This window comes from Octopus bimaculoides, chromosome 19 (genome assembly GCF_046866305.1).
Source record: "Octopus bimaculoides isolate indiv1 chromosome 19, ASM4686630v1, whole genome shotgun sequence".
Lineage (NCBI taxonomy): Eukaryota > Metazoa > Mollusca > Cephalopoda > Octopoda > Octopodidae > Octopus > Octopus bimaculoides.
Genome location: NC_142946.1, coordinates 6,108,122 through 6,120,621, shown reverse-complemented (window position 1 = coordinate 6,120,621; position 12,500 = coordinate 6,108,122). Strand labels below are relative to the sequence as shown.

The 12,500-nt window shown below is 34.2% G+C and overlaps 1 protein-coding gene across 1 annotated transcript in view; it reads left to right on the top strand.

The window, feature by feature from the left end:
* Window positions 1-3,301, top strand: part of LOC106878486 (uncharacterized) — a 59,816-nt gene extending 56,515 nt beyond the window's left edge. Inside the window, exon 3 of the mRNA XM_089366551.1 lies at window positions 602-3,301. Within this exon, the coding sequence (XP_089222677.1) occupies window positions 602-2,204 (1,603 nt within the window). The 3' untranslated portion in view covers window positions 2,205-3,301. The remainder of the gene's footprint in view (window positions 1-601) is intronic.
* Window positions 3,302-12,500: the final 9,199 nt, after the last annotated feature.

Below are 12,500 nucleotides of genomic sequence, written 5' to 3'. Positions count from 1 at the left end.
CAGTGCAGCATTTCGAAATATAAATTTGAGAGTGTCAGGATTAAATATGTACGCGAACAAGCGTCATCGCATAACTGATATTCAACCAACACTTCCAAAAATATACAGCCGAATATGAACACGTATTTATCCTCAATACCCACGTGTGTGTTACTAGCAATTCCCGTGTGTGTGGTAGGGAGTTTGGCGGTGGCTTTGGTGATCTCTGATATGACAAAAAGTTTAATTATTCTACTTATTTACCCGTTCCTGAATTAACGTGAAAGTGGCTGACACGTTAACCATTAATGCCATCCAAAATTAGAATAAACGAGTCACAGAGTGTGGCAAGGCTGTACCTTTTGAGATACAGTTTTTTTATATTTTTAATATTACAAATTAGTACAACGTGTGACTACGGAAAGTGACAAATGCCCAACATTATCCTCGCAGTGGCAAAATGAAATTGTTAACTGCGCCTACACAAACACAGTTTCATTGTTTTTCATGTCTGTTTATTATTTGTTGTTACAAGATTGCTTAAATTTTCATGCAGTTATTTTACTTTATTTTGCTTTGTGTAAAATTTATTTTAATTCTTCTTTTCTTATTTTTATTTCAGATTCATCTCAAATGTGTTATGCGAAGAAAAGAGGAATCTGGACTCAGTTGGTTCCGGCCTTATTAAAAGAAATTTGGATTCAGTCGGCTCTGGATTAATTAAAAGACAATTAGACTCTGTTGGGTCTGGACTTATTAAAAGGCAGCTGGATTCGGTCGGGTCGGGTCTGATCAAGCGACAACTGGACTCTGTTGGATCTGGATTGATCAAGAGAAAATTTGAAGATGGAAGTGAGTTTGAAGAAATACCATTAGACAATATTGAAGAAGATGCTCTTAAACGGCAGTTAGATTCTGTAGGAGCTGGACTAATCAAAAGACAGCTGGATTCAGTTGGGTCTGGGCTCATTAAAAAGAACTTGGATTCTGTCGGCTCTGGATTAATTCGAAGAAATTTTGACACTGTTGGGTCTGGACTTATTAAAAAGAACTTGGATTCTGTCGGCTCCGGATTAATTCGCAGAAATTTGGATTCTGTTGGATCTGGATTAATTCGCAGAAATTTCGATACTATTGGGTCTGGACTTATCAAAAAGAATTTGGATTCTGTCGGTTCAGGATTAATTCGCAGAAATTTCGATACTGTTGGATCTGGACTTATTAAAAAGAATTTGGATTCTGTCGGTTCAGGATTAATTCGCAGAAATTTCGATACTGTTGGATCTGGACTTATCAAAAAGAATTTGGATTCTGTCGGCTCCGGATTAATTCGTAGAAATTTTGATACTGTTGGGTCTGGACTAATTAAAAAGAATTTGGATTCTGTCGGTTCTGGATTAATTCGCAGAAATTTGGATTCTGTCGGCTCCGGATTAATTCGTAGAAGTTTTGATACTATTGGGTCTGGACTTATTAAAAAGAATTTCGACTCTGTCGGCTCTGGATTAATTCGTAGAAGTTTTGATACTATTGGGTCTGGACTTATTAAAAAGAATTTGGACTCTGTCGGCTCTGGATTAATTCGTAGAAATTTTGATACTGTTGGGTCTGGACTAATTAAAAAGAATTTGGACTCTGTCGGCTCCGGTTTAATTCGCAGAAATTTGGATTCTGTCGGCTCTGGATTAATTCGTAGAAATTTTGATACTGTTGGGTCTGGACTTATTAAAAAGAATCTGGATTCTGTCGGCTCTGGATTAATTCGTAGAAATTTTGATACTGTTGGGTCTGGACTAATTAAAAAGAATTTGGACTCTGTCGGCTCCGGATTAATTCGTAGAAATTTGGATTCTGTTGGATCTGGGCTTATTAAAAAGAATTTGGACTCTGTCGGTTCTGGGCTCATCAAAAGGCAGCTAGACTCCGTAGGATCTGGTCTTATTCGAAGGAATTTTGACACTGTTGGATCTGGACTTATTAAAAAGAATTTGGACTCTGTCGGCTCTGGATTAATACGAAGGAATTTGGACTCTGTTGGGTCCGGGCTTATCAAAAGACAACTAGATTCTGTTGGATCAGGTTTGATTAAAAGAAATTTCGATTCTGTTGGATCTGGTCTAATCAGGCGGAGATTTGAAACAGCACAAAACGGTTTACTGGCAAGACTAACAGAATGTTTGTATCATGCTGACAAGAAGAGTAAATGCCTTCTTAGAATGGAATAGACCAACAAACGCCATGACAAAGGAAAAAAAAAACACGATGACACAAAAGCGGAAATTTAAACAACACAAAAGAAATTGAACAGAAACTAACAACAGCAATGAAAACAATGCAGGAAACAGCATCACTATCATCGATCTTTCTCAATAGTTATTGGTTTTTTTGTGTTTGTTTGTTTTTTCTCAAAAGAAATACGTGATGCATAATGGATAACAACTTGACTGGATATACATATATATATATATATATATATATATATATATATATATATATATATGTGTGTATATATATATATATATATATATATATATATATATATATATGTATACGGAATATCATAATGTACAAAATGAAAAATAAAATAAAATTATAAACCAAATAAATTATATATATATGTACAAATATCGAAATATCGTTTTAAATTTAAACAGCAAGGAACTAAAAAGAATGCAACAGTGAACTGGAATGAGAAATAATAATAATAATAATAATAATAATAATAATAATAATAATAATAATAATAATAATAATAATAATAATAATAATAATAATTTGAAAATAAATCGAGAAACTGTGAAACAATATTCATAACAGAACAATTAACTCGAAAAGAAGCAAGAAAAATGGTTTCAGTTTTTAAAGAAAATTCCTAATAAACTTTTTATTTTCTGTTGTATCTTTTGTTGTTGTTGTTGTTGTTGTTGTTATTGTTGTTGATAATGATGATGATGGTTGTGGCGATGACTATAGCGATGACGCGATGATGGTGGTGATTGTAGTGTTCATGATAAAGATGCTGATAAATGGTGATGACGATGGATATGACGATAATGATAATGATAACTTTTGACTATTGTTCTTATTGAGGATGATGATGATAATGATGATGATGATCATGATGATGATGATCATGATGATGATGGTGATGATGAGTGTTATACCTGGCAATTTTTTTTCTTATTCATATTTTCCGATCTGTAGTTATGCGCCATATTTTATTTCGCATAAAAAAAGTTATTATTAACAAAATAAAAACAATAATAAAAGCAAATATTGAGCAAAAAAGCAAAAAAAAAAAAAAAACAAGAAGCAAACTTTATATTCTTTGAAACTTTGTTATTTCAGACACAACAATATTTTTTAGAATCATGGTTATTGTTATCATAGTAATGGTTTCACATTTTGACACAAGGCCAGCAATGTTGAGTGAGGTGGTGGGAAAGTCGATAACATCGACCCCAACGATCAACAGGTACTTATTTCATCGACCCCGAAAGGATGAAAGACGGAGATGACCTCAGCGGAATTTGAACTCAGAACGTAAAAACGGTCGATATGCCGCTAAACATGTTATCCGGCGCGATAATGATTCTCCTTGCTCGCCAAGTAATTTTTTCCGACGTTCTTATGGCTCTGGCAGTTAACTGCACTTAATAATAATAATAATAATAATAATAATAATAATAATAATAATAATAATAATAATAATAATAATAATAATAATAATGATAATAATAGGTAGGCTGCAATACAGGTGGAGCAGTTGCAGAAAACAGCACTGCTTGGAACGGCTCGAATACTCCGGAAGGTGCTCGAAAAATAAGAGGTGTTACCTTAGTTCACTGGTAGTGAACCGCTGACACTGTAATACATCTCCAGCGTTAGAAGCTGTGCAAAGGCAATAATAATAATGATAATAATAATAATAATAATAATAATAATAATAATAATAATAATAATAATAATAATAATAATCATATAAGAAATGGAGGCATGACCAAGTTCTGAAAGTTTTGCACGGGACGGTTCTTGAATCGGGAATTTGCAAGATTCTATGGGATTTTTTTAAATGCATTCGGATAAAAAACTAGAAAATAGTAAACCAGATATGACAATAATAGAGAAGGAAAGAGGAATTTACTCCCTGATTGACCCATCACGTCCATTTTATTCCAGGATTGTGAAGAAAGAAGATGAAAAATTAAAAATATTACTATCTCTGAAAATTTCAAATTACGAGAATTTGGAAAATGGAATATGTAAAGGCTGTGCCTGTGATAATTGGTCAAGTGGGAGCTGTGAGCAATAAAATAGACAAACGGTTGAAGGAAATTGAAATGGAATGTCCTGTAGAACTTCTGCAGAAGGTTTGCTTTTTAGGAACAGGACAGATTACAAGGAGGGTTTTAAGGTTTTGATAGATTATTGAGGTCTTTTGGAGTAACCCGCTACCTACATAGATTCTACCAGAAATATAACCGCCGTGGGTCAAGTCGAAAATAGTAGTAGTAGTAGTAGTAGTAGTAGTAGTAGTAGTAGTAGTAGTAGTAGTAGTAGTAGTAGTAGTAGTATAGTAGTTATGACAGCAATAACTGCAGCAGCAACAGCAACAGTGACAGCAGCAGCAACGACAATAATAATAATTGAGGAAGGGAAGGTGGAGGAGAAAAAAGACAAAAAGAAGGAGGAGGAGAAGGAGGGGAGAAGGATTTGTTTTATTCACCATGGGGCATTAGATAAGGTGGGTGAGAGTCATTGCATGAACACTTTACAATTTCTGTACGAGTTTTCATAAAAGATGATAGGAACAATGGATACAAGGTTAAATGACATAAACAGCATTCATAGTAAATAAAACATACTAACACATAGATGGTGCGGTCCTTCAGATATATACGAGAGCCTTCAACTAGGGTCAATCACGTTAGACCCACAGACTCAGGATCACTCTGTCCAGCCTTCACCTAACTGCCGTTCACCAGCCTAATCGTTTTTGGCACCGTCAGCCAAATGATGACGATTTTGATGATGATGATGATGATGATGATTTCTTATATTTGGCCAAGGGGAATCAGAGGAGGGGGAGCATTATGCGGACAATTTACACATTTTTGTGGAGGCTTACAAAAAGTACTTCCAAGGGAAAACGGAGAGGCGGGAAATGAGAAAAATGTATTCATAATTTACAAGATATGTTAACAAGTAGCATTCAGTTCTCCTGTTGCAGGAGAACCTCTACCTAGAACCAATCAAGGAACCCTATGGTTCCAGGGTCGCACTGGTCATTACAAACCCGAACCATTGTCCAGCCGTTATACACCAATCTGCAAACTCATTGCTACAGTATTTCAGGTCTTGTGCTTATAATTGAAAGAATTACATTTCAAAGTAATAACTGGAAGAACGACACTATCTTCTCGTATTTTAGAAATACACTTCTTACGACAGAACAGTTCTTGTGGAATTTTCTTAAAATACAACGCAGATACATTCAGACTTTACCATCAAACTTTGTCTTTATAATCTACTGTTATTCTACAGAGATATTCTCTACATTCCCGTCACCTTTTCGTTCGTATTTAACCTGCATTATCTCTGCCCAAATAGCGTGCAGTTTCTAATTTTATAAAAATGATTACATTTTACAAGAAGTGATATCGATAGAGATTAGCTTGACACCGAGGTAGAGACTTATAGTTTAACAGAAATATATATATATATATATATATATATATATATATATATATATATATATACAGAGAGAGGGAGAGAGAGAGGGGAGAAAGATGAATAGGAAAATGGCTGAATATTTTCTTATCGGATATGACGTCGTGTTCTATTTAATTTCATGTGAAAGATTAAGATGTGACATTTCGCTTATCTTACTTACCTAGCAGGATTGGAGGGATGAAACAGTCATTGTGACTAAGCGTGCATATATAAACCACATTGTACATTGTGTATGCAAGTGTATATTATGTATGTGTATATATATATATATATATATATATATATATATATATACATACATACATATTTCATATAAAATATATATCCATATCATATATAAAACATTATGTATATGTTTATGAATATAATATTGATGCATATTCTATATATATATAGGTATGTGTATGTTATATATTAAATGAATAATATAACAATATATCTATGCACCTATAAATACCTATTGCGTCGTAGTATCGAATACGATATAGATGTATACAGTCTAACAATTATATATATATGCACGATTGTCAGCTGAAATGTCCATAGCCAGATACGATATTACCATCCTCACTAGGATACTGGCTCCCAGTCAAGTGTGTTTTCATGTTGAGGAACAGACGATGGTCGAATGGGCCAAATAAAGAGAAAACATTCTATATAGAATTAAAGGCTTATTAGTAAATACAGCACCTAGTTACACGAGAATGGACGCGGTCCTTCCAACTGGGTTCTACAACAACAAACAACAATGATCTTGAAACAACTATAAAGCAAACTGCAACATTATCATATATAGGAGTGTTGTAGTTCGCTTGAAGCATTGTAATATCAAAGACGGGAAAAAAAGTGAAAATAAGAAAGGCTCTGATAATGTGAAGAGTTTCACAAAACCTTTATATTTCAGGTGCAAAGTCCCATCCTCAGAAGGAAAACAATCTGGGAAATGTCCAGTTATGCAGGTTCCGTTAACCTATTCAGATTCCTCAGCATTATGTTAATGGTGGTATCGGTCACGCTCCAAATGTTGGTGTAATTGATCCTTCAAGCGTTGGTGCAAACAAACATCCAGCTGTTTCTGTAGGCGACGTGGTGGTGGCGGCGTATATTATGGCGTCGGTCGCAATTGCTATGATGTGTTCATAGGAGCCACGAGCTGAATTCCGATCGACTGTTAATTTTCAAGTTGAGTCAGAGGAGGCGTCTATCTCCTTGGTGATGTTGCAGAATCTGGCCACGTGTTTGCGGAAGGATGACGCGTCGGTAGTAAGACGTTCCTTAATTCCGACGTGAAGTGGTAGGAAACATCTCGCTACCAACGCGTCTCCCTTCCTCAAACACCTAAACTGATGCAACAGCACCACTAAGGAGAAAGAGGCATGAGAGAGACAATCTACATATAAAGGAAGCTCTGTTGTTCCACTGCCGCAACCAGAAAATTAATAGTTGAGCCGGTGGTGGCGTATATTACGGTTTTGGCCGCAGTCGCCATGATGTGGTCATAGGAGCCACCTGCTAGAAATGGCCGGCAAAGAAGGAACCTTTGTATAATCAATCTACCCACTAGAACAGCCCTTTATATAGATCTTTACAGAAGGAGCCTTAACACAGTTAATCTACCTACTACATGGGGCCTTGATATAGTCAACCAACCTGAGACAAGAGGCCTTTTTAGAAGTGGGTTCTATATCGTGAATCTACTTGCTAGAATATCCCTTTATATAGGCAATCAATCTGCTAGAAGGAAGGGGCTTTTATAGAAGGGGCATTATATAATCAATCTCCCCGCAATAAGGGGCCTTTATATAGTTAATACACTTGCTAGAAGAGACTTTTGAAGAAAGAGCCTTTATATTATCAATCTACCTGCTGGAAAAGCCCTGTATATAGTCGATTTACCTGCTATAAGGTGCCTTTGTATTGTCAATCTGCTTGATACAGAGACCCTTTGTGTAGTCGTTCTGTCTGCTATAAGGGGCCTTTATATAGTCAATCAACCTGCTAGAAAATTCTATAAATCCCATTATAAAAACTTAAAAATTGTGAGCCATTTTCAATGACGTATTCCTTGAAATTCAGTTGAGATAGTTACGTTTGGGACGCCTTTTATCATAGATATGTCTGTCGGAACGGACTTGTGACTAAAGTAAAAAGAAATTCCACAGTGAATAACAAGGACAAAAACAGCATCTCTACTAAAAGCACAACAATACCAGCTACCATATCAACAACAGCATATGTTATAAAAATACCTCCCGTCTCAAAAGAATATTATCTCTCTCGTCACTCTAAATAACAAAGCTAACGGCAACCACTATAAAAAGAATGACGACCATAACAACAATGGCTGAAAGACGACAAACAAATAAAAACTGAAACAGTAACAATTATAAAACAAATAAATAAGCAAATAAACAAGGAAATAAGAAGACAAGACATAATATGTCCAACACTAAGCAAGACTAAAAGTATACAGTAAAGGAGAAAGAAATGAAAACGAGGCTATGGCGATAGTGAAACAACGTAGCAAGATGGAACACGATCTGACACGGAACTTGACGAAACATTGCGAAAGACACGGACGATTCTAATTTTAAACATGAGACAAATGTCAAGAAAAACTATCGCACTTATTGATATTAAATGGCATCATATTGGTCAGTACTTCTTTGTATATGTCTGTTATATATATATATATATATATATATATATATATATATATATATATATATATATATATATATATATATATATATATATATATATATATATATATATATATATATATATATATATATATATATATATATATATATATATATATATATATATATATATATATATATATATATATATATATATATATATGTGTGTGTGTGTGTGTGTGTGTGTGTGTGGATGTGTGTGTAGATGCTTGTGTGTCCGGTTGCGTGAGTGTAGATTCGGTAAAGAAATGGTAAATAGGACGCAATACATGAGTATGTAAATTTTATTGTCCTTAATCGGAGTAGTAATATTATTATTATTATCAAGGTGGCGTTCTGGCAGAATCGTTAGCGTGCTGGGCAAAATGATTAGCAGCATTTTGTCCGTCCTCAAGTTGTGAGTTCAAATTTCGCCGAAGTCGAATTTGCCTTTCATCCTTTGGGGCTCGATATAAACTAAGTACCAGTGAAACACTGGGGTCGATGTAATCGACTTATCCTCTCCCACCAAATATCAGGCCTTGTCCCTATAGCTTGGCTTCAAAGATTGCATTCCCTCGCGTTCGGTACACTGTGTATTTATAATGGTAGTTTTGACTTTTAGAGTCCCTAATAGCGTGAGGCATTTACGTATAGTAATGCCCATAATATAAATAAATATATTTAAAGGGAATAATTATAAATTTTTCTCTTATAAAGCTTTCACGCTGACTACTTGATAAATTCTTATAAAGAATTTATCCTATTTTAATATATATATATATATATATATATATATATATATATATATATATATATATATATATATATATATCACGTAATCACGTGATCGACCAGGCTGTCAAGTTTTGCTGCAATGCGATTTTGCTGGGTAGGCGAGGTGAACAGGCCAACATTCTTCCTTGGTTGAAAGGGAGCACGTAGCAACGAGAAATGAAGTGCTCTGTTCAAGAACACAACGCGCCGTCCAATCAGGGAATCGAACCCATGAACTAGCGATCGTAAGTGCAACAGCTTGGCCACAAGGACACTTACCTTCAAAAGGTAATATATATATATATATATATATATATATATATATATATATATATATATATATATATATATATATATATATATATATATATATATATATATATATATATATATATATATATATATATATAAATTGTTGTTCAAGAAGCAACGCAGAGTGGAATCGAACCGGGAATCGCGTTGTTGTGAAGCGGATTTCCTAAGCATTCATCGATACTGCGGTTAAGCGCGAACACTTCATCACACATGTATCGTATTTCGCTGAAACATGCTGTGATACAAACACTAATAAAGACAAACAAGGACAGTTTAGTAGACGTGAATATGTGACTTGAAACTTGAATCTTGAGGGGATCTGTCAGCTGTTTAACAATGCCTGTGTCAGCTCTCTGACACTCTCAGCGTTGTAATCGATAATCAATTAATAACAATGATTGATATCTATGTCCGCTGTTAACCACACCCGTAGCGTAGCGTACGGGCGATTTTCTTTCAAGAAACACCTACAAATTGTGTGTGTATGTGCCTATACAATCATACATATGCATGTACACACACACACACACACACACACACACACACACACACACGCACACACGTATATGCATATATGTGTAATTATAAATGTATAAACATATATATATATATATATATATATATATATATATATATATATATATACACTCTGACGTACAATTAAATATGTATGTATACATGTACATATATATAAATATATACATATATATATATGCATATTCTTATAAATATGCGTGAGCATATATATATGCGTATATGTATGTATACATATACATGCATACATATGCATGTATAAATACACATATATGCATATATACATATTTCACAATATATATATATATATATATATATATATATATATGCATGCATATATATATATATATTTACACATATATATGCATATGTGTGTATTCGTGTGTGTATTTGTATGTATAAATACGTATTTAATTATATATACAGACATATAGATAGATAGATAGATAGATAGATAGATAGATAGATAGATAGATAGATAGATAGATAGGCAGACAGACAATCTGTAAACTTTGTCTTCCGCTCAGTGGTGGGAACCTAGTGTTGTTTGGTAATCATATCTATGTTTCATGTTTTATCTTCTCTTTTCTTTAAATGTTTTACTTTTGTCGTTCCATAGAAGAAGTAGGCAGATATATTATTTACTGTAATTACAAACATTAGTTATGTAAATACGAACTAAAATGCAAGGGTCTCACATATCAGCTAATGGAAATAAAGTTTATTGTCATTGACTGAAGAGGCGAGAAGCAAAAGCGTAATTTATTTAGTACAAAATTAAACAAAATAAGTTGTGCCTCCGTCCATCCATACATACATTACCTCCGCACGCTCTTAATGGGAGGTTGGTGCAAACAGGATCCTCAGTCCTCTCCTTCATAGGGTCCTATTCGAAGCAACCGCCATTAAACATTCCGGCTGGATCTCCAAACATGACCAACACGCACGATGGACATTATCCAACCAGCTGATTTTTCCTCTACTCCTGGGTCACCAGTCAGTTGGCTCGGCTACTGCGATATTTTCTTTTCTACTCTAGGCACAAGGCCCGAAATTTGTGGGAGGGATGCGAGTCGATGAGATCGACTCCAGTACACAACTGGTACTTAATTTATCGGCCTCGAAAGGATGAAAGGTAAAGTCGACGGCGGAATTTGAACTCAGTATCTAAAGACAGACGAAATACCGCTAATACACTACACTCCACTCTAACTTTGATCCTCAAATATACTTTGCACATATGTGCTTCCATATGTGTATGCATATATGTATGGGTGTGTTTCTGTGTGTGTGTACTTAATTCTGGATCTGACAATGCCATAGAACATGGCCAGGCCACTGAAAATGAAATGCTAAAAATCAGATAGAGTGTTATGTAAAAAGGTCGACCCCATACTGTAGGGCTAGGTCACTAAAAAATTATTCAAAAGAAAACCAGATTTTGCATAAACATCCTCAAGCTTAAAACATGGATAGAAAATGTGATACAGTTTGACCTAAAGTCCACTAATTCGTTAAATGTTATAATGGATAACGTCAGACATCTTAAATATTTGTCTTGATGAGCATATGTCTATCGAACAACCAATGATGAGTTATATTTTGATAGAAAGAATGTTAACGTTAGTTATAGCTTTTCAATAAGATTAGAAATTATCTAATTACTAAATCTCCGTGAAAAAGTATAATTAATTGGAGCCTTTAATTTCCTAACTGAATGCATATATTCAATTAACAGTTACAGTAAAATTAATCTAGCCATTCATAGAGCCAGTATATCTTCCATTTTGTAGGACCTCGTGCAAACTACATTCTCATGACGAAAGTAAGTCTAAGCACAGCAACCTCAATATCTCACTTCCCTCGATATAATTTCTATCTATCTCTCTATCTATCTATCTGTCTGTCTGTCTGTCTGTCTGTCTGTCTGTCTGTCTGTCTGTCTGTCTTTCTATTTGTATGTCTGTCGGTTTCCTCTCCCTCTCTCTCTTTATATATATATATATATATATATATATATATGTGTGTGTGTGTGTGTGTGTGTGTGTGTGTGTGTGTGTATGTGTGTGTGTGTGTGTGTGTGTGTGTGTGTGTGTATACCTGTATAGATTCTCAATCTGTCTGACGAACGGGAACGTGAAACTCTGACAGCAGTTTATTGTGATATTTTTTATGTTTCTGCAGCTTTAATAACAATAAAGTATATATATATATATATATATATATATATATATATATATATATATATATATATATATATATGTATATATATATATGTGTGTATATATATGTATACATGTATGCGCATACCCATTTATATATGAACATTTACGCATACATATACAGTATATGTATTTATTCATATTCATAATAGACACAGATACACATATATGCACACACATACACACACACACACACACACACAGACATACACTTACAGATACATATATACACGGGCATAGATACATACCTACCTATGTA